The 24,640-nt window shown below is 35.1% G+C and overlaps 1 protein-coding gene across 1 annotated transcript in view; it reads left to right on the top strand.

The window, feature by feature from the left end:
- NRK (Nik related kinase) overlaps positions 1–24,640 on the top strand; it is a 135,337-nt gene that overhangs the window by 96,933 nt on the left and 13,764 nt on the right. Inside the window, exons 15-23 of the mRNA XM_053579736.1 lie at positions 2,467–2,534; positions 5,138–5,232; positions 8,188–8,285; positions 9,536–9,900; positions 11,319–11,640; positions 16,334–16,520; positions 17,251–17,406; positions 19,675–19,818; positions 21,961–22,119. Coding sequence (XP_053435711.1) covers positions 2,467–2,534; positions 5,138–5,232; positions 8,188–8,285; positions 9,536–9,900; positions 11,319–11,640; positions 16,334–16,520; positions 17,251–17,406; positions 19,675–19,818; positions 21,961–22,119 — 1,594 coding nt within the window. The remainder of the gene's footprint in view (positions 1–2,466; positions 2,535–5,137; positions 5,233–8,187; positions 8,286–9,535; positions 9,901–11,318; positions 11,641–16,333; positions 16,521–17,250; positions 17,407–19,674; positions 19,819–21,960; positions 22,120–24,640) is intronic.

The raw sequence follows: 24,640 nt of genomic DNA, 5'->3' as shown, positions 1-24,640 counted from the left end.
ATAATTGTGGAAATTCATTGATAATGTACTGAAATTAGATAAATTGAATCTAAAACCATATTAATAAAATTTTGTATACTCTTTTAATATTAAAACCCATTGGTCTGTCTTGTGGTATGAATAGATGTTTTGCTTATGCGTGCTTTTTAACTTCATGTGTTGGTTAGTTGGAAAACATAGGTTCACTGTGTATGTAGATCTTTCCACATGTTTACATGTTCTCTTATACAGTAGTAAAACCCAGCATTTATAATAATCTCCATTAATTCCATCATAAAAGCTATTGAGTATTGGTAAACTGTCAAGTGCTCAGTAGTAGATTCAGGTTTAAAAATTCCAATTTTCCCTTGAAAGCTCAAAGTTTATCATTATTAACAAATACCAATCAGTTTTTTTTCTCAAGTTGACAGGCTTACGTCATTCATTTAAAATAAAATGTCTACCAAATACCAAATTGGATGAATAATTAGTTGTCATTCTTTCTTTAAGCAAAAATATTGACCCTAAAAAATGCTGGTAGTTCAGTTTGTAAAGCAATGGCACATGTCTTTTTCCTTGATTGTCTCTGTTCAGGGATTCAGTTTGTAACAAGGTCTGGGCCGTTTTACCTGTGGTTTATTTACTTGCAATTATGGGAATAATTAAGTCAGCCCTAGTGTCCAGGTTGACATCTGTTTTCATGACTACATTAATAGTATCCTAGTTAGCACATGTATTAGTAAACCCAGCGTCATAGTGTCAGTTCTTGTGTAAACAAGGTAGCATCATCATAACCAGGATTCCTGATGGCCAGCCATCTAAAAGATATTTTTCACTAAGGTAGATTCGGTGAGTATGTGAAGAGCTCAAACTCCTGCCTTTTACTGATAGTGGGTCAGGAACCTCATTGTTTTTCCTAATCAACACAAGATTCTAATCAGCACAAGATGCTTCACAGGAGTCTTCTGTGAAGTCTTTGATGGACAATTCTCTTTTTTAAATACAACCTTCTTGATACTAACAATCTTCTGAAGTGAATAACAAAGAATATTGCCTTGTGAATGTTAACCACTGGCAGAAGAAACATAAGATGGATGGCATTATTTAATTTGAAGGAGCAATGTATCTTTTTCTCTCCCTTACTAAATGATTTTACTCATACCCCCAGGTAATAATTATTACCATAAGCATGACACTTAAACAGGAAAATCATTTTCAGATTAAATACAGCCAGTGCATATTAAGCATTGTCTTTATTATTTAAGGCCTTTATCTATTTGAGAAATTTGGGCCTCTTGTTTACCAGTATCAGTAAGCTTCCTGAGATCAGCTTTGTAAACCAAGAGGTCCAGACTGGATCAATAGGATGCCAAGAGTTAGAGAGATGCTTCTGTTGCATACTGCCAAACATCTGGTTATACTTGGAAACACTCATTATCAGAATGTGAAAGATTCACAACATTTTTCATTTCTCACTTATCTGTCAAAGTGTAAAGACAGCCTAATAAGTTACTTTATGAAGAAAAAATAGTGTAGGAAAGATAGTATGGTTTCCAGAAACTATAGAGTATGTTTATCAGCATGAAAATGCTAGATTTCTAAACAGTGTAACACATAGAAATTTCCTTTCTAAAGAATTTAGTGTGACGGTCTTGTTGCATGTCAGAATGACCGATTTTTTGAGCAGCTAAAAACTGTTTTGAGTAGAAATCCAGTGGTAAAAAACTAAATGAGGCAAGGCAACATCCCATGGCCCTCTCTATCAATGTTGGCAGAAAATAAATTTGTTCCATTCATAGAAGCTGGCTCATATGTGCCTTAAGGGTTTCGCTGTATGTGTATTAGATGAATGTATAATTAGTAAAATGCAAATTAATTTATTTAGAGGTGAAAAAAGTATTTGGAACACTAATTATGATAGTGCGGTCAAATTTAAAGTGGAGATACATACCTTCTTGATGACAGGGCAGTTTTGACTCTTGAAATTTGTATGTGTGATAACTGTTGAAAATTTAGGGTCAGCTTAAAAGGGTGAGTGAGTGAGAATTTGAACTTAAATTCTTAAACTCTGAGTGAGAAGTTTGCACTTGATATAAAAAGCAATGTGGTAACACAGTAGGAACATTAAATTAGGAGTTGGAAGGCCTGCGTTCTCATTTTAGATGTTCCTTTGACTTGATGTAAAATTTCTAGAAAATTTATTTTTCCTGAGTGCTACAGATGTCTCGACAATAAAATGAGGGTTTTTGATTCTATGAGCTCCAGGAATCTGTTTCCATGCTAAAATTCAAAGATGTCATCAGAAATTATGTTTAAACAGTTCTAATCTTATACTGTGACATTTATGAAAATAGAATCTATTTATTAAAACTATTTTATAAGTTGGATTTGTATGAAAATAAATGAAAAAGGTATTTTACCATAAGTACATTACTCAGATGAATTTATGATGTAGAATTCTACTGAGTATTCCTTTGTGTTTTTAAGGTTCAGGAGGGATCTATTGCTATGCCTTGCAACCAGGATCGTGCACATCATGTCACGTTTTCCTCAAGGTATATGTCTTTGATTTCTATAATTCAAACTACTCATGATTAATTATCAGATGAAAAATTAAAGCTTGTTTTTTTGACACTACGTTCCATGTGAAGTTAAAACTAAGATATTAACCCTCAACAATATAATGAAGGTTTCTGATTATATGATCTCCATCATCACCATTGGCATCGTTGACCCACATTTAAAACCTTAACAGCAGTGATCCAGTGATTAGACTAGATCTTTGACATTCAAACATACTCCAGTCTCTTCAAGCAATTAGTTTGATAATTAGCTGGCAAGACCACAACTTAAAAAGAGAGAAACAATAGCAATCGTTTCCTTGACAGTGTTCAAATAGTAGTTGATGACAAAAAGACATGACATTTCGAGTGAACTTTTTTGCATGTACTACATGATAAGATACACCTGCAGATTAACCCTTGTCTCAGAAGCTAACAACACAGAATGAGTAAGCCTGAAAATAACACATAGTAAAAATCAAATCTTAGACTTAATATTCTATCAATAAAATATCATACATAATATTGACACCACTCTATTTTTGACCTTTGTAATATTGAGAATCTTTAGTAATTTTTAAAGATTATGTTCTATATTTTAAATGTTTTATACAATGTATTATATTTTAAAGCCAAATTTTAAGTAGATTTTCTTTGAAAAGCATACCACCTCCAACCCCAACTCACGATAGGGAGGACTTAGCTTATATGCATTCACTCGGTCATTCAGTAAATAGTTATTGAGCATTGACTATATTCTGGACAGTATGGTCAGAATACATAGAGATGATGTTATGTAGTAGGTATCTCTCTACCTCATTATTTTTAAAAATTCCATGCATTTATGCCTTCAGATTTAGCTATTGTATAGAAATATTGAAAAACTGGAAAGCAAGACTGAGAATACCTTTTTTTTTCTCTGCACTCAGTAAATGTGTTTTCACGGTCCTTCTGACCTCAAAGGGAAGAAACCAGTATTGACTAGTTGCTTTTGGTATCATGGAACATAACTTTAATAAAATCCAATATATTAAAAAATACCCTTAGCGTTAAACGTGGAATGATTATTCAGTTTACAAAAGGATTTTGAGTTTATGAATAGCAAATACTTTGCTTTTAAATATAGTTAAATTTCTTGTTAATCTTTCTTGAAATTGGGACCATAGAAAAGACTTTTGTGATGTTTTGATCCACCCATACAATGTGTGTTAACCAAATTGGAATTTGTTAAAATATTCCAGTTCTATTCTCTTAAAGTATCACATGTACCCTATAAGTATATACAACTATTATGTACCCATAATAATTAAAAATAAAACAGTTTTTTTTTTTGAGACAGAGTTTCACTCAGTTGCCCTGGGGTTGAGTACAATGGCGTCATAGCTCACAGTAACTTCCAACTCTTGGGCTCAAGTGATTCTCATGTCTCAGCCTCCCGAGTAGCTAGGACTACAGGTGCCTGCCACACTGCCAGACTATTTTTTAGAGACAGGATCTTGCTCTGGCGCAGGCTGGTCTCCAACTTCTCAGCTCAAGCAGTCCACCCGCCTTGGCCTCCCACAGTGCTGGGATTACAGATGTGAGCCCATGTGATTTCAAGGGCTATGTGTTAATCCCAATGTTAGGAGATAAAACAAAAGGAAAAAAAGTTACTGTATTTATAGAGCAAAAAAACAAGCCTGGCCCCAATAAAACAGAAACTTTTAAAAACGTTTTAAACAGACTTTTTATCTGTTCTAGGCCTAAATCAATAACCAAAGTCTTTCCATACAGAAACACCAAAATAACTAGAAAATTTAGCAGCACTGGTCCAAAGCAACTTTCTAAATATTCTTGGAATTTGAGTAGTAAGAAGTAAAGTGCTTTATTTGTTCATCCACCTATCTAAATCAGCAATAGGACATTAAAAAAAAAAACATGAACTATAAGCATTTTAAATCAGAATAATAATAATAGAATATATTGGGCGGCGCCTGTGGCTCAGTCAGTAAGGCGCAGGCCCCATATACTGAGGGTGGCGGGTTCAAACCCGGCCCGGCCAAACTGCAACAAAAAAATAGCCGGGCGTTGTGGCGGGCGCCTGTAGTCCCAGCTACTTGGGAGGCTGAGGCGGGAGAATCGCCTAGGCCCAGGAGTTGGAGGTTGCTGTGAGTTGTGTTATGCCACGGCACTCTACCGAGGGTGATAAAGTGAAACTCTGTCTCTACAAAAAAAAAAAAAAATTATATTTTACATAACAGTAATTTATTTTATCTTGTTAAAATAAGCACACAATAAGATTGTTCTTATTGCTGTGTTACTCAGGTAATATTATATGAATATTAGCTTAAAATGTAGGAATTTTTAGAAACAAATACGATACATGAAGGAAACATACTACATGGAAAATGTTTTTTATATATTTTGGAAATTCTTCTAGATAAAATAGCAGGTTTGGGGAAGATAGAAATCGGAAAATATTACTTTTGCTCCACTACTTCTCAGTTTGATCTATACCCATGTATTTAAGCAAAACGTTCCGTTAGTGTTTCTGTTGAGCTGCACATTCCCCTTCTGCATGTTAGGACATGGCACATGCTTTTCTGTCTTTTCATTAGCGTTCCTCAGCGGTCTCCTTTGGAACAAGCTCCGAAGCCCATTGACATCAGACAAAGGAGTTTGCAAAATCCTCAGGATGGCCCAGCAGCATCAGGTGATTCAAAGCACAAAGTTTCAACATAAAAAAGCAAAACTAATGTTTAACAATTTCTATTTCAGAATTCAAGAGGGAAGAATTTCAAGAAGGGGTGAATCAATATGAAACTTAATTTATGGCTTTCATATGAAAGCTATAACCCAGTTATAACCTAAGAATACGGGGAAGGCGGGGGAGGATGGGCAGAGGGAGGGTGATTGGTGGGATTATACCTGCGGTGCATCTTACAAGGGTACATGTGAAACTTAGTAAATGTAGAATGTAATTGTCTTAACACAATAAACAAGAAAATGCCAGGAAGGCTATGTTAACCAGTGTGATGAAAATGTGTCAACCTGTTTATAAAACCAGTGTATGGTGCCCCATGATCGCATTAATGTACAAAGCTATGATTTAATATTAATAAAAATAATAAAATTTAAAAAAGTATTAGGGAGGTAAAATATGATTAGGAGCAGAAGGACATGCAACTGGTTTGGCAATTGGGTGGTCAGGGGTGACCTTTGAGAAATGAAAAATAATTTTTTTGATGTCTCTTCATTCACTTGGGTAGTAGTTAGGGATGTATCTAGAAAGGTGGGGAGAGTCAATTTTATTTCGTTTCTTTTATTTTTTTATTTTTTTTTGTAGAGACAGAGTCTCACTTTATGGCCCTCGGTAGAGTGCCGTGGCCTCACACAGCTTACAGCAACCTCCAACTCCTGGGCTTAAGAGATTCTCTTGCCTCGGCCTCCCAGGTAGCTGGGACTACAGGCACCCGCCACAACGCCCGGCTATTTTTTGGTTGCAGTTTGGCCGGGGCCGGGTTTGAACCCGCCACCCTCGGTATATGGGGTCGGCGCCTTACCGACTGAGCCACAGGCGCCGCCCAATTTTATTTCGTTTCTATACCCGGTAAGAAAAATATGGGAAAGGAACTTGGAAGAGGCCTCTCTAACAAGCTAAAATTTATAGATAGCTTTTAGAATATTAGATACATTATTTATGAGCATGTGTTCCTTTTATCATTTTGTTATTTCACTTCTCCAAACTTTTTATTATCTCATAAATATCCTTAAATGATTTTACTTACAATAAATGGAAATTAATCAAATCATAGAAAATAGCTTAGAAAATTGATATGAATTTCAAATAAGTGTTTTAAGATGTGCTTTTTAGATAGTTGAAGTGAATTATAGATTTGTGAAATATTAGTATAAACAAAACCAAAAGTTGTGTGTTAGATCATGAAATCTACCATTATCCAGTTTTAAGCAATTAGGTAAGTTTAAGCAAGGAGAAAATGCCTAATTGACTCTCTGAGTCATCTCTAAAAATATAGCATGCAGATTTTATTAAAATATTAATAACAAAATGGATATAGATTTATCTCACTTTTTGAAAACTGAATATTTGAAGATCTGAACTTTAAAACCCTACTCTTCTTATGAAACTGAGATAATAGCAGAATTTTTTTTAAATAGCAGTGTCCCCTCTTACACAAATACTATATTATAAAAAAATAAGATACGCCTAAGTCAAGGGTAAATTAAGGATTTTTTACCCCAGAATCTTTTTCTTCTGGTTTGAGTTGGGCTGATTTTGCTAACACTGGGAAAACGACTAAAAATTTAAGGTTTATATGTGTTTCAATTTGGAAATAAGGAAATTCTGGTTAGGCCCCAAAGCAGTCATGAACAATGATGGGAGGAAGAAGGGGATAGCATGTGTGCAGATAATAGCTAAACATTATGCATCTCTTCAGCTTCAAAATTCTTTTATTTTATTGTATGTTCTCGGTAGAGCATTTGGTATTCCCATGAAATGACAGGAAGGAGCTCTGATTTCGTGGAGGATATCAGAGGACCTTACTATAGTTTTGTGTCAAAGTCTCAAAACATTCAGCTGGACTTCGTATTTGGTCTTCTAACACACCAAAAGATAAATGGTTTCCTACACAAAAATAATAAACAACAAAGTACAACTACTGTTGTACTTTGTACTAGAAGATAAGGACACAAATTTTGGCATGAGTTCAGTCAAGCATTCTTAAAAGACTGCAGTGTTTACAAATATGAGGTCTGACAATTAAGTTCACTAACTCATCTTAGCAAAAGTACTACATACCTCATTGCTGAATATCACTATGGTCACCTTTGAAGTACTCCCCTTAGGAAGCTATGCACTAATGCCAGCACCTAGTCCACCCTTCAGAGCAATTTTGGAACTCTTTCTGGAATTACCACCCATCAGAGCTGTCATCATAAAGCACACAAAACAATAATGAACACCACTCAGTAAAACACTGCTACACATCAACATGAACACTGCTGTGAGACACTGATATACCAAGATTATGAAACCTTACCAAGTTGCCTTCAATGCAAACATATGGTGGCAAGTTTACAAAGTTAATTGTACATCAGTTTTGATGGCCATTCCAGACAAAGAGTGATAATGTATATTACTGTTATAGAAAGGTTCCCAGCTGTGTAAGAACATATAACTTTGATCTCTTTTCAGTAGTTCACTCCTTAACTGTATCGAAATACATCAGAATATTTCACTTGGTAGAAATTGGGCAGTTAAGATTTCAAAGTCAGCTCTCATTGTGAGAGTTTTGGGTAGTCTATAATCTTCTAATGCACTGTTTGGCTCTTTTTCTATTGTTTAGTATGTGAGGACAGTCCTTTCTATTCTTGTTACTGGCTACCAGTGGTACTGTTTACCTTCTTACACAGACAGAAATAGTTAGTAAGCTGTGTAGATCTGCAGATGGGACAAAATTTGAGCCTGCTACCACCCCCTGAAAACAGAATTTAGGATCCTGACCCGATGACATTTTATTAGGTGATATTTCCTGAATGGAATCACAGAGGCTACAAGGAAAACAAGGGATTGAACTGGTGCACTATACAAATGATGGCAGTGACTGCAATCACTACTGTTACTAATGCATTTTTGGCATTCCAGAATCTTCTTCTGAAGAAGAGAGTCCTGTGACCAGGAGGAGGTCCCAGTCATCACCGCCTTATTCTACTATTGATCAGAAGTTGCTGATTGACATCCATGTAGGTTTCCGTCTTAAGCGTTTATGACCATTTTTTCTACTTTTCAATTTGTTTTGACTTAACATATTTGCATCTTCCACTAAAGGAAGAAAAATTTAAAGAGTTTAGGGTTTTAAAAATTAATCCTTTAAAGATAGATTCCCCTTTCTGTGTTAGCATACACAAAATCTAGAAACTAAAATCGAAAGTGCCCCATGATCATATTAATGTACACAGCTATGATTTAATAAAAAGAAAAAAAGAAAGCCCTTCACCAGACAATATTTGCTTTCTTTTCTTTTTCATATTCTTTTTTTTCCAGAAAATATTCAATTTTTACTTTTTGTGTCAGAACATATTTGAGAGAGGAATAATAAAGAGCAATTTGTACTAGCTAACCTCAGATTAAGAGGTTAGATGCTCAATTTTTGTTGGGTGATGAGGTAATGTATAAAATAAAACATTTAATAAGAAATAAAATGCAAGCCAGACATTGTGGTGGTTACCTGTAGTCCCAGCTGCTTGGGAAGCTGAGGCAAAGGAATTGCCTAAGCCCAAGAGCTGGAGGTTGCTGTGAGCTGTGACGCCACAGTACTCTACTAAGGGCGACAAAGTCAGCCTCTATCTCTAAAAAATAAAAAGATAAAATTCATACTGACTGTATAATTTTTAAAAGTTTCCAGCTCTTTTTGCAGTATACTTTCAGATTATTCTATTTTACTTTGTAATTACCCTTATGCTACCATACACATATCCCTTCCAGGTTGCCCAAAAGTTATATGACATATACTATACTTAAAATGTGGACTTATATTAATTTGCTTTTTATAAGTGTTTGAGATGTGTTAAGACAACTATAACATGTAAATTTAGAGCTGAGAAATTAACATACCATTTTCAAGGGCTATGTGTTAATCCCAATGTTAGGATATAAAGCAAAAGGAAAGAAATTACTGTATTTATAGAGCATCAAATCACCTGTTCTACTTTCCAGCTCCAAAAGCAAATGTCTACTCCTCAGCAGACAAGTAGGGATAATAAAAATGTGAGTAAATTTTGCCCTGTGTGATCCAGAAAGGCCACTAATAACCACAGCCTGATGTTTGGATTTTAGCATCTCATCCTCACTAAAATTTTGGCTCTATCTAGTGAGTTAACATCTTTGTTTTAATTGAAAATATATTTTAAAATGTCATCGGATTGGAAATTTTCCAATCTAGAAGAAAATAAAATGCTGCTAAAGACTACATTAACCTTTCTTGTGCACACAGGTTCCAGATGGATTTAAAGTAGGAAAAATATCACCGCCCGTATACTTGACAAATGAATGGGTGGGCTATAACGCACTTTCTGAAATCTTCCGGAATGATTGGCTAACTCCTGCACCTGTCATTCAGCCACCTGAAGAGGATGGTGATTATGTTGAACTCTATGATGCTGGTGCTGATACTGATGGTGATAATGATGATGATTCTAATGATGCTTTTGAAGATACCTTTGACCATGCCAATGGCAATGATGACTTGGATAACCACGTTTATCAGGATGATGATGTCTGTAAAGACTATGATGATAATGACAACGATGATTCTTTTTATGACACAGACAATAATCGTGATGTGCCTAATTGGCCAAGGTTGGTTTTTATGGATTACTTATTCCACCTATGTTTTATTACTTGAGAGCTATTTGTATCTTTGGTTTATTTTCAAAATTTACTATCAAGAGGGTAGATCAATTTCACTTGCTTATTGCTAAATGGTTTGATTGTCAATAATAGATTTCAAATTGTTCTAATGCAGACAATCAAAGTTTGCATTATTTGTGTACCTTAAAAATTAGCAAATATTTATTTTTTTTATAACTGGAATTTTCTGGATGTTTCTGTTAAAATTAATGTCACTGAATCATCTTACCCTATAAAACCATAGTGACTGAGAAATGGGGTGACAAAGGAAGTATACAACCTAACTGTAAGATGAAGCTCTGGTATTTGCCAACATAGCTATGCTTTTCTCCAACAGTTAAGGTAATGTCACGTATATAATAAATTTAAGATGTCTGGTTAACTGATGGAGAAATTAACAAGATCTCTTTGGGGTTTTTTTCCAACTAAAAAAATCTAACAGTAATTCCATTGCCAAATAAATTTACTTTTAGAATTACCACAAGCACGTGTGTTTAATGTCTCTTATGCAAAAAAAAAGAGCATTGAGACATTTTATTAAGCTTGATATTTTTAGAAACTAATTAAATGACTATCATAGCTCTACAAAATATAAGGTCTATATTACTGAACTTCTTGGTAGGAGTAGTAGACCAATGGGATTCTATAGCAAAGCAGTCAATACACATGTTAGAAAATCAAGGCAGCTGTTAAAATTAACATAAACTAGATATATTGTGAGAAGAATTATTTAAGTGTATTGTGACTGAACTTAAAATCTAAGCTTGATCATTTATATTGCTGTGAAGTTGCTAATTCACGAAGTAGTCTATTTAAGAAAAACACATATTCTTGCTACTAACCATGTGTTTCTAAGAAAGAATGCAAGTTATAGTCCCTCTGCCATTCAAATGTAGCCAGAAAATAGACATCAGCTATGGATTACTTATTAATTCAGTATTTAAGATTGGCAGGCCATTGCAACATTTTTATTGTCTATACCAGTGTTTTCAACCTTTAAAAAAAATCTCACAGCACAGTGGAACCTATAGTTATAGGTGACACACTTAAATTATGTTGATCAAAAGAAACAGTTTAAAAAAGAATATACTTATGTGCTTTGAATGTCTTTTGAAAATAATTAATGACCTTTAAAATTTTTCATGGCACACCTAAGATCCTCTCACAGCACACCAGTTTGCCGTGGCACACCGGTTGAAAATAACTGATCTATTATCATACCAATGGCTATATCATAGCCACGTAGCAAAGGCATGTCTGGAAATGGTGGATGTATATAAGGCACATGCCAAATCTGTTACATTTACTAACTTTCAAATGTGTTTTTGTTGAGTGACTTTCTTTCACTGATTGGTGCTTCTTATCAGGGCAAGCTATCGCAGAGATGGAAGCTGCAAGCAAGATGGTAGTGATGGAAAAGAAGTCTACAGAAGCTATAAAAGACATAAAGCCAGTAGACACTGTGGAAGAAGTACAGCCAGTGGGGGCAGTATAGCCTCTGGAGACCAGGAAGGATATGAAGCCAATATAGGCAGTGGAAGAAACAGCAGGGATAATGCACGTCAGGGAGTCCGTGGGACCAATGAAAATGATGGCACACTTGAACTAAATGGAAGAGAAAATCGCTCAGGGAGACGTGGTCCAAGATTGGAGAGACTTGTGTCCCTGGACTTTGAACATCAACAGGAGGTAAGCACAAAGGAGTATGAACTCCTCTCATTGTGAATTCATGTTTCTTCATGTGACATGTAGCATTTCCAGCCATTCCAAATATATTTTAGCCTTATACCCCAAAGCCACAAATATTTTTAATTGTAGATGTATAGATAGATTTTTACTACTTTTCATCTATATGGTTCCCATTTATTTCAAGGGACAAAAATTCCTACTTGTTTGCCTTTATTACTCAGATCATATTTGGGGTAGTCTCTTAACACATACAATTTTTTAAAGTATTAATTTTTGATTGACACTTAATAATTATATTTATGGGGTACAGAATAGTATTTCAGAACATACAATGTACAATGACCAAATCAGGATATTTAGTATATTCATCACCTCAAACATATGTCATTTCTTTGTGATGGGAGTGTTCAAAATCCCCTCTTCCAGCTATTTGAAATATACAATAAATTATTGTTAACCCTAGTTACCCTACAGTGCTAGAGAACACTGCAACTTACTCTTTCTACTTAACTATGATTTTGTATCCTTTGAACAAACTCTCCCTATCTGTCCTCTCCTCTACTCTTCCCAGTCTCTAATTATCACTATTCTATTTTACTTATATGCAATAAACTTTTTTAGCTTCTGCATGTAGGTGAGAACATGTAATTTTCTTTCAGTTCTTGGTTTATTTTATTTAAATAATGTTCTCCAGATTGATCCATGTTGTTGATAATGACAAGATTTCATTATTTGTTATGGCGGCATAGTATTCCATTATGTCTAAAAGCCACGTTACTTAATCCATTCATCTGTTCTTGGATACAGCTGATTCCTTACCTTGGCTCTGGCTAATAGTGCTATAGTAAACACGGGATGATGATATCTCTTCAGTATACTGATTTCCTTTCCTTTGTATACACACACACACACACACACACACACACACACCTAGTAGTGGAACTGCTACATCATATGATAGTTCTATTTGTAGCTTTTTGAGGAACCACAATATTGTTCTCCATTCCTACCAACAGTATATAAGAGTTTCCTTTTCTTCATATCCTCACCGGCACTTGTTATATTTTTGACTTGATAATAGCCATTATAACTGAGGTGAGAGGATGTCTTAGTGTGGTTTTGATTTGCTTTTCCCTAATGATCACTGACGTGTTAAACATTTTTTCATGTATTTGTTGACCATCTTTATGTCTTGCTTTACAAAATGTCTATTCTGATCATTTGCCCATTTTCTAATCTGATTATTTGCTTGTTTTCTGTTGAGTTGTTTTGAGTTCCTTGTGTGTTCTGGACTTTAATTCCATGTTTGATGAATGTTTACAAAAAATATCTCTCATTCTTCAGGTTGTCTTTTAACTCTGTTAATTGTTTCTTTTCCTGTGCATACACTTTATAGTTTGATATAATCCCATTTATCTATTTTTGCTTTCGTTGCCTGTGCTTTTGACATTCTATTCATAGTCTTTTCCAAGACCCAGACCACTGTCCTGAAGCATTTTTCATATGTTTTCCTCTAGTAGTTTTATTGGTTTAGGTCTTACATTTAAGTCTTTAATCCATTTTGAGTTGATTTCATAGAAGATGGGAGATGGGAGTTGAGTGTCATTCTATTGCATAAGGATATCCAGTTTTCCAAGCATCCTTTATTAAAGACAAATTTTTCCCCAAAGAATAATTTGGAACATTTATCAAAAATCGACTGGCTATAAATATGTGGATTTTTTTCTAGACATAAATCCAAGTCTCTGCGTCTATTTTTGTGCCACTGCAATGCTGTTTTTGGTTACTATAGTTTTGTAGTGTATTTGTGTGTATCAGTAAATCTGGTGGTGTGATGCTTCCTACTTTGTTCTTTTGGCTTAGGATTGCTTTGGCTATTTTGTATTTACATATGAATTTTAGGATTTTTTTTCTTTTCTGTGAAGGGATTTTATTGATATTTTCATAGGGATTTCATTGAATCTGTAGAACACTTTGGGTAATATGGTCATTTTAACAATATTAATTCTTGTAGTTTGTGAACACAGGATACTTTTTCTCTTTTGTGTGTCCTGTTGAGTTGTAGTTTTCATTGTAGAGATTACTCACTTTTTTTAAATTAAATCATAGCTGTGTACATTAATGTGATCATGGGGCACCATACACTACTTTCATGGATCATTTGAAAGATTTTCAAATTTACTTCTGGGTATTTTATTTCTGTGCTAGCTATTGTATACGCAAGTGCATTCATGATTTCTGTTTTATCTACTTTGTTGTCAGTGTATAGAAATGCTACCCACTGATTTTTGTTTATTGATTTATATACTGCCGCTTTATCAGTTATAAGTTTTTAAGAAAACATATAAGTCTTTGTATGTTTTCTACATATAAGATAATGTAGTTTTCAGAAAAAGACAATTTGACTTCCTCATGTCCAAGTTGGATGCCCTTTTCTTCTTTCTCTTGCCTAATTGTTCACGCTAGGATTTCCAGTACTGTGTTGGATAACAGTGGTGAGAGAAGGCATCCTTGTTCAAGTTCTTAGAGAAAAGATTTTCAGCTTTTTCCCATTCAGTGCAATGTTTGCTGTAACTTTGAATTATATGGCCTTTATTTTGTTGAGGTATATTCTTTCTATACCTAATTTTTAGGATTTTTGTTGTAAAATAAGGCTGAATTTTATCTTTTTTTTTTTTTTTTTTTTTGCATTTCTTGAGAGGATCATGTGATTTTGTCCTTTACGCTGCATCCTGCATTTCCATGCTATTCAGAGACCTTGCCACTCTCTCACCGCATCCTAATGCTCTCCCTAAGACACTTTGATCACATATTTTAGCTGCTCAATCGTTCTCCTGGTCTTTTTTTTTGTAAGACGGATGAGCACCAGTCACTTCTAATCAGCTATCTTGCTGAAATCACTCTAAAAAGACCCAGTTTTTTTTTTTTCTGGAAAGTTTTTGTTTTATTATGGTAACATAAAATGTGCCATATCAACAATTTTTAAGTGTACAAATCAATTCCATTTAGTACATTCATAGTGTAGTACAATCTTAACCTTTATCCATTTCCAGATCTTTTTTATCATTCCAAACAATTAAACAGTCAGGTTCCAGTTACCCCTCTCCTAGCCCCTAGTGAATTAGTCATCCTCATGAAAATATTATCTTTTACTTTCCAAGGCAGAAATATATATTTCTTCCTTGTGCTTGAAAACATTTCCATTTCCATAGTTCCACTTATGACATTGTAGCTTAGTTACTTATTTGCTTTTTCTGTCACACTAGATTGTAAACTCTTAAAAGGAAGGAACTATATATAATCCAACCTTAATTATTTTTCTTCCAACTTATTCGACCTCAGTGTCTATGTCTAACCTAGGACATGGCCTATAACAGGCACACAAGAATTATGAAAGTAATCAATAAAGAAAAGAAAAAAGAAAAAATGGTAGAAGGAAATTCTCTAAATGATTTCCAATGGGAAAGTAGTAGCAGTGATTAAACATCTACAGTAGAACCTCCATAGTTGACCACCTTTGCACAATGACCACCTTCTTAAGATGACCTAATTTTCATAGAATAGACATATGCTACAAATATGTGTCGTTAAAATAGGCCTAATTTCTTACATTGACCAGTTTATTACAGCCCCTTGGGTGGTCAACTTATAGAGGTTTTGCCGTCTATCTACCTTAATTAAAGATGTTAAAACAGGATGTCCCATCACAGGTTTCATAGCATATCTCCAGTTACCTTAAGGAATGTTTTGGAAATTTGTAGAGTGAATGGATCTTCCTTTCATTTTAATTTATAAAAGACATGCTGCCATGCCATGCTTCTGTGGTTGGAAAGGTCATAAAAACCAGTCTTTGACAGGGTGGCACAACTCTCTTGGTGCCAAGAATCACTGTTTTGACATAAAGGGCTTATCTACAAGCTTACCACAAATATTTGGTATGTTTTACCACAAGATATGGAATCCCACATAAAGTGTCATATTTCATCACTGTTGTCATTGAGTCTTTTCTGTAAGAATAGAAGCAGGCTAGGTTTTAAGTGAGGCATGTTCACACCCTTGAATTTGTGTTGGTTGATTTTCTGTCCTTTGTTCTGTCATTAGAAAATCTCCCCGTAGGTTTTTCACATTCCTGGTTTTGTGAAGGTACCTTAAAGCAGTAGAGCAGATACTCCCATGCTGTGCTTTTTTAGTTTTTCAAAAGGCTGTTCAGCATGGCATAGCTGAGTGTATGTTTTGGAATCAAACAGGCTTTGGCTTCAAACTCTGGTTCTCCTGCCTACTAGCGCTATCATCTTGAATAAATTATTTAACTTTTCAAAACTTTAGTTTCCTTGTAAATGACTTGGAGATAATTATACTTATTCGTTGGGTATGATGAGGATTCATGAAGATATGTAAATAAGATACGTAGCACAGTACTTGGTATATGGTAAAGATTCCACAAATGTTAGGTCCCATATTGTACAATTGGAGACTTAAAAGTTCCTTGCATTTCTCCTCTGATATCACTGGTCTCAATAATAGGTTAGTTCTGTCTCTTCTGATGAAATTGTTGAGTTTTTCTAGTAAATGCAGATTTTATTAGAATGTAGAAGTGACACATCTTCCATTCTCTTTTGCAAATGACCACCAGGTACATTCTCCCTCTGACAACCTCCTAATAAAAGAAAAACTGGTTTTGATCCTCTTTTAGGAACCAGGCCATGGAAGTGAAATCTCAAACATCATTGCCTCAGGTGCTGCATCCCCAGCACCTGACGATGAGAGTGACAATAGGTACATAGCGGAATCATCAACGCCATCAGATTTTTCCGCTGCCTGCTCTTCTCCTTCCACCGGTTTCAGGAGGTCTGCTGATGATGACATTGACAGTGCCATCTGTGAGTGTACTTAACACAATCTCTAAATGCTTCTATCTGTTCGTATAGTAAATAGCGTTTAACCACTGGTTCATGATCAGATAAGAATCAAATAATTCTGATCTTCAGTTTGCAAAAATTCAGATTGATATATGCTTTTAAAAAAATTTGCACTGGGCGGCGCCTATGGCTCAGTGAGTAAGGCGCCGGCCCCATATGCCGAGGGTGGCGGGTTCAAACCCAGCCCCGGCCAAACTGCAACCAAAAAAAAAAAAAAAAAATAGCCGGGCGTTGTGGCGGGCGCCTGTAGTCCCAGCTGCTCGGGAGGCTGAGGCAAGAGAATCGCGTAAGCCCAAGAGTTAGAGGTTGCTGTGAGCCGTGTGACGCCACGGCACTCTACCGAGGGCGGTACAGTGAGACTCTATCTCTACAAAAAAAAAAAAAAAATTTGCACTTCACTGAATATCTATGGTACCTAAATCTGAGCTGCAATTGAGAAATTGAGGCCTTCGTCTGGATTGTTTTGTGTGTGTTCTAATCACAATAACTTAAAATATTTTCGTATTTAACGATTTATTTTTAATCACCAGAATTTGGGTTATCTGATAGTTTAGGAATTACTGAAATATCAAATAAAATTGAAATCCCATGAAGGAAAAGAGTTTGTGTGTCTCATTTGTGGAAACACTCGAGCATATACAGTGTACAGACTAGTAATTTCTCTGATTATCGTCCCCTTATTTCTTTGCAGTATATGCTGGATTTGTGGAAGTGCCTGAGGAACCACCTAATCAACCTTTTGAAGTCAATGTTAACCCACTTTATGCCTCTTCTGCATGTAAAAAACCACTAATCCACATGTATGAAAAGGAATTCACTTCTGAAATCTGCTGCGGCTCTCTGTGGGGTGAGTTGGATTTCCTAAAACCGAGTTGTTTTTTCAAAGAATATATTTTTTATCTATATAGGTTTCATAGGTTTCAATGAAAAATCACAGACATAAAATATTTGTTTACTATACCAAATCATTACCAATTTAAATAAAAATATGTTCATACTAGTTAATTTGCTCAGAATTGGTTTTGTTGAATTTTTTTCACTCAGTGCAGTTTGCTGTTCAAAGTGATGCCCCCACTTTTTCATTCTATATATTTTTTGTAGAGACAGAGTCTCACTTTATCACCCTCAGTAGAGTGCTGTGGCGTCACACAGCTCACAGCAACCTCCAACTCCTGGGTTTAGGCGATTCTCTTGCCTTAGCCTCCCCAGTAGCTGGGACTACAGGCATATATATATATATTTTTTTTTTTTTTGAGTTAACTTGGCTAACGTATACAATTGGACTAGGTTATGATTATTTGAAAATTTAAACTTAGTGTTTTTAATTTAGGGTAGTGTTCAGTGTGATACCTAAGGAGGTATTACAAGAATTATTTCTGCAAGATCTTGTTTTTGAAAGTCTTGAGGGTTTGTACAGTTCCTTCTATAATGTCTTAACTTTGATAGACGTTATTCAGTCCTTTGTTTCATAAGAATTATAACCACATTGGTAATGCTGAGACAACATTTTACCCTGATCCAGTCTGAATTATAAATGAAACAGAATAAATGAATGCAAGACTGTGGAAATCCAAAGTAAATGCCAATCTCTGATTTGCAATTTCATAGATTTTGCTTATGTTTGAGGAAATAAAGGACAGGGTTTAAAATTACAAATAGAACGGGGTAGCAAACGTAATTATATGGATTGAGGAACTAAGAAAAAATTTTCATCTCAAAGTTTTGCAAATTTAATGTATCAGACAACAACAAAGCAGAAATGTTTCAGTTGGGCAACTACCCAAAAATGTAGTTAATATCTAATCATTGATCTCTATAGCTTGTGATTTTCTATTTTGAAAAATAAAAGATTATAATAACAAATGTACTTCCCCCTCCCTTCCTGATTCCTTTGTGAGAAAAAGGTGAAGTTTCTAAACCTGCCCTTGGCCATGAATTAGAGAACTGGGAAGGGATAGAGTAGGAAAATGAAAGCAAACAGAAACCCTTGTCTTTTTTCCTTATACCCAGGGAGGACAAGTAGCCTCTAGGTAAAATGAAGACTCTGAAGCAGGGGTCCTCAAACTGAGGCCTGCCGGCCACTTGAGGCGGTGTGATTGTATTTGTTCCCATTTTGTTTTTTTTACTTAAAAATAAGATATGTGCAGTGTGCATAGGAATTTGTTCATAGTTTTTCTTTTTTTTAACTATAGTCTGGCCCTCCAACGGTCTGAGGGACAGTGAACTGGCCCCCCGTTTAAAAAGTTTGAGGACGCCTGCAAGTTTGCTCCTCAGTTACATTACTTGGCTGATTATCTCCTATGTCAGTTTATAGGGAAAAGCTGCCACAGTCATTTGAATTATAACTTAACCTTAGTTTCATCTTCTGTTTCAGTTCTCTCATTTGGTCTTTGTGCTTATATTTGAACAAACAGAGCCAGCCAACAAATAAATTATAATAGAGTGCATAAATTTAGATACATGTATGTAGGAACTAATTTCACAGGCATTCGGTGATACAAAAATTTAATATATGCATGAACACAGAATCGTTTAATTTAAAAACAATTATTTACATATGTTTATCTCAAAAGCATTACAGTCCTTAGTTACAGTTAGAAACGAGAAATGAACTGTATTGAACTCTTTGGGTATGCCAGACTAAGGATACTTAATGGTAATTTTCAAAAAGGTTGATTAATTTTGATAAAATTTGAGCTACCACTAAAGGGTATGTAAAAAGACATATGAGTGTGTGTATGTGTGTGTATACCTATGAGTGTGTATATATATATGTGTGTGTGTGTGTGTGAATACAGGGTAGCCATAAAGTTTGTGTGCAATTTAAGATCCTGGCAATGTAAAATTGCACATGAACTTTATGGCCACCCTGTATATAAAGTTCTATTTGTGAGATGGCACGTTGAAACCAGCCAGTGAAATATTGCCAGAGGAAATATTCTACATTTTCATACATTAAAATGGAAATTGTTCTGTTGAGAGAGTCCATGGTTAACATTAACCTATAATAAGTCACCTTTACATAGATCAGCACACTGGAATAGCAAAAATTATAAATGCAGTTACAAAAGACAGTCTGAGCTAATATAGCACCTTTCCTTTTCTATATGTACAGGAGTCAATTTGCTGTTGGGAACCCGATCTAATCTGTACCTGATGGACAGAAGTGGAAAGGCAGAGATTACTAAACTTATAAAGCGAAGGCCATTCCGCCAGATTCAAGTTGTGGAGTCACTCAATTTGCTGATTACCATCTCAGGTTTGTTTAAGAACTAAAATTAGCTGAGTAATTATGTAGATTAATTAGACCGCAAACTGGGTTAAACACTTTGCCAGGTTAACGTGTTCATAGGAGAGTGCCTTAAACATGACCTTTAATTGGGACACCAGATTTTCCTACTTGTTTTTCTTACCTATTTACTGTTTAAACTAATTTCCTTTGACTATAATGACTCTAACCTAGGTTAGTGATAAGAAAAAACACACCATTTGCATCCTTGCAGGTTCTTTCTAGAACAGCCTCCTAGAACTTCACAGCTCTAATTTTTGTCCATTCATTTGCACAAGACGACACCAACATCCACCCAATATCTTTCTTGTGATGTGTTACGAGGAACAAAGTGGATAGTAATCAGATTAAAAAGAGACTTGTCCCTGCCACAGCCTTATTGTGTAAAGGTCTATAGTTAGAGTTATTAATAGTAACAAGAATGGATCCCCTAAAGCAGTGGTTCTCAACTTTCCTAATGCCACGGCCCTTTAATACCTGTTTTCACGACCCACAGGTTGAGAACTGCTGTCCTAAAGGCTTCTACACTTTTCCCTCACAGTAGTTGAACTTCTTCATTTTGACCAGTTAAAGCCTGAACCTTTGAATACCAGATATCAAGGAAATGAGTATTAAAAGTGATTGTTATTACTAAGCAGGGCTTAGTATCATGAAGCACTTGTATTAAAGGTGACTGTAGACAAAAGATGAGTGAAAAAATGAGAGGAAAATAAAATAAATCCAGTCTGACTATCAAATAAAATGGTGCTAATCAATAATTTATACAAATTTATATATATATTTTTTTCTTTTTTTTTTTTGGCTGGGGCTGGGTTTGAACCCGCCACCTCCAGCATATGGGACTGGCACCCTACTCCTTGAGCCACAGGTGCCGCCCACAAATTTATATATTTTTAATAAAAATATAATATATAATGTGTATAATTAGTGTGCAATTGCCATGTTGCACACTAATGTGTATATTCCTGAAATGATTAAGTTTGTGTTAAGTTCTGGTTAGAGGAAAAAATCTTTTAAAGATATGCTCAGACTTCATGATTTTTTTTATCACATTTCATGTTAATTGGTTTATAATTTAGGTACACAGAAGGAATGTTTATTTTTTGAATGCGTCTGGGTGGCTTAGAGACGATATATCTGGATAACAGATTTCTTTACCTTTTTATCCAGCATTCTGTAACCCAGATATGCCCTTCTTTAATGCTTGAGCTTCTCCCATAATGGATTATTTTGCTTCAAATAGCACTGAGACCCTTGGTATAGGAGGAGACTCAATAGTCTGAAGCACAAATTTACCATTTAAGAATTGACTGGTCATAGACATAGATATCTGAACCCTAACACTACTTCAAAAATGTTAGGTAAAAACATGTTAAATATCAATCACCTAAATAAGAATACTATTTTTGGGCCTAGAAATCTTGAAATAATAAAGCCTAAAAGCAACAAAGAAAAAGGACTATAAGGTCGCTAGATTGGAAGAGAGATGTGTGATTTTAATGGCTTGTGTTTCCTAACTAAATTATAAGAATTTGATGAAATCTGCAATTAGGAAATTAATTTTAAAGATACATTGAGTTGAGGAAAAAGTAAGAATACGTGTTCAACTATTTTATGAGCATGCTGCAATGACAAAACACAAAAAAGAGTCATCCTACTGGCCCTGAATGCCTAAACAGTCAGTACTCAGACATCCCTTTCATACGCAGTACACACACACTACCAGGGGCAGCTTCTAGAACTCTGAACCTCAGAGGTGTCATGACTTAATGAAAAGCCAAGTCACAAATGAATGGATGGTAATTCTGTTGCCTATGTAGTGGCTGTCTTAACCTGTGCCAGAGAAATATTCTAGATCCACTTCAGACAGGCACATAGATGGCTGGTAGACATTTTTGCTATCTCTTGGAAGTGAGAGACTGGGATAGACTTTGCTATCACTTTCCCAAACTCTGAAGGGAAGATTCTGATGCAATGTAGTTTTTAAAAAATGCATTTTACTTCAATGAAAATATTTGGTTAAAGAGGCAAAAATTTTACCTTTTTGTTCTTTGCACATATGAAAAGAAAGATAGACTGAATTGGAAAACTGTATTTGTTCTTATTTATCAGGCCGTAAGAACAGACTTCGGGTGTATCATCTGACCTGGCTGAGGAACAAGATTTTGAATAATGATCCAGGAAGCAAAAGAAGGCAAGAGGAAATGCTGAAGACAGAGGAAGCCTGCAAAGCTATTGATAAGTTGACAGGCTGTGAACACTTCAGTGTCCGTAAGTCATATTTCATGTTAACTATACCTGTATAAATTTCGCTTCCTTTCATTTGGTGAAATATGTATGTAATTATGAAAGGCAAAATAGAGAAAGGAAAGAATTTACAACTCCAGATACAACGATGCATGAACTTCATTGCAACATCGTCCAGATCTTTTAGGCTACAATCTTGGCTGTTTTTTGAGAAATATCAGTTAGTTTGGTTTGCTTTTTCACCTTTCTTCCCTTTCTAGTCACCCCGAATATTTCAAATAAACTGATTTTTGTCCTGCCTCTGTAAACACCTACTTTAACCTTTATGAATAGCATTATTCTATGGGGCTGTCCAATTTGCACATAGCTTCAACTATATAAATGGTCTTTCTGTGTCTTCACCAACCTGCAGAGACTCATGTGGTATTTTCTTTCATTAGAACAGGAAAATAGAATCCCTCCTAATATTGACTAGGAAACTTTATGATGAATCAAAAAGAAAATTATCCTATGATCCACTGACTCTTATCCCTACTGTCAATATTCATGAGTATAATCACTATTTTCTTTTTAATTAGAGTGTTTTCATATCCCCTTATCTCTTCACAATCTATTGTGTAATGGTTTAACAGCTCCCAGGCCTCAGAATCCTCCTGTGAAGTAATGTCATCCCATTCTGTTCTATTTCTGAAGCAAATCCCACTCTACCCTCAGCTGTCTTTTGCTTCTTTCCATCTTCATTAATTGCCCCTTCAGACAGCACTGATGGCATAGGCGGGAGATAGCTAGAATTATATGAATTGCAAACAGATATTCAATTTTGTTCCGCAAATAAAGTGGTTTTCTCAGGACACGTTTTCACATGGGTGTGTATGAACACATACACCATTAAAGGGGGAAATGAGTAGCCAGATAATTTAAACATTAAATAAATACACTATTTTCACTACTTCCTTCCAAATAATTTATGCAAATTTGAAATCTCCTCAGGTGAAAAATATCCTTAGTTGTTAACCCAGGAGTTTATATAGGAAAACTACTTCCTACTGACTTGTAGATTTTTAGTACAATAAGCCACAGTCACAAGGTCATCATCTTGACAATCTGTGCTCTTAGTAAGAGAATGTACTAGTTAAGCTCATTTTTCCAATTTGCCTCAGCTCTCAGAATAACCAAAAAACATTTGTCTCAGTGACAGGTGGAACAGTATCATCTTCACACAGGAGGACAGCAACAGATCATACTTGCCTCACATTTTCATTGCCTTCCAAGATCCACAAAGCAATGAACTAGAACCAATTACGGCCCTGTATTAAATATATAGGAAATGGTTGTTTAACAAAGAATTCCTTTGTTTGTTGGGGGTTTATTAAACATGTTCCTTTGACCTACATATGAACAATATAAAAGAATATGAAAGAGTAAGCTAGACTCAGATAAAGAGGGTGTGGGAGAGAAGTAGATTGATGGGTAGAGAGAGGGTCTGGCTCTCTCTATCCCAGACAAGGAAACAATATCTCAGCCAAGGAAGAGGGATTTTACTGCAAAATACAAATCTGTCAAGTTCCATAAGAACAAAGGACTAGCTTGGCATATTTTTTATGCTTTTTATTTAATCTTTTCAAATAGCCCTATTGAAATAATTTACATACCAGAGATATACCCAGTTAAGTGCACAATTTAATGGATTTTAGTATGTTTATGGAGTTGTGCAATCATCGCCATCATCTAATTTTTATCACCCCCCAGAAGAAACGCCATATCCATTAGCTGCCATACCTTGTTCTATCCTTCTTCCCTTATCCTCATCCCCTCACAGTCTCAGGTAACCATTGATCTACTTTCTTTCTCTATAGATTTACCTCTTCTGGACAATTAATATAAATTGAACCGTACATTATGTGTTTTTCTGTGACAGACTTACTTAGGACAGTGCTTTCAGGGTTCATCCCTGTTGTAACACATGTAACATATACCAGCACTTCTCCTCTTTTATTGTTGAATAGAATTGCAATGTATGGATATACCACATTTTGTTTATCTAGGCATTAGTCGGTGACATTTTCACTTTTTTCATTTGTGTGCTATTAAAAATATTGCTACTATGAACATTTTCATACATCTTCATATATGGGTATGTATGTTTTCTTTTTTCTTGGATACTACTCGTAAGACTCTTTTTCAAAGTGGCTGCACCATTTCAAATTGACATCAATAATGTACCAGAACTCCATCTTCCCTGCATCTTCGTGAACACATGTAGATATCTGTCTTTTGATTCTCACCATCCTAGTGGGTGTAAAGTGGGATCTCATTGTAGTTTTGATTTGCATTTCCCTGATGATTAATACTGTTCATGTGTTTAGTGGCCATTTGTATATTATCCTTGGAGAAAGGTTTATTCAAGTCCTTTTCCTATTTTTAATTGGTTTGCTTGTCCTTTTTCTGTTGAGTTGTAAACATTCTTTGCATGTCCTATAGACTATTTGTAGACTATTATCAGAATACAGTTTGTAAGTATTTTCTCCCATTCTGTAAATTGTAT

The sequence above is a fragment of the Nycticebus coucang genome, chromosome X (assembly GCF_027406575.1).
Source record: "Nycticebus coucang isolate mNycCou1 chromosome X, mNycCou1.pri, whole genome shotgun sequence".
Taxonomy (NCBI): domain Eukaryota; kingdom Metazoa; phylum Chordata; class Mammalia; order Primates; family Lorisidae; genus Nycticebus; species Nycticebus coucang.
This window is presented reverse-complemented; position numbering and strand designations above follow the sequence as displayed.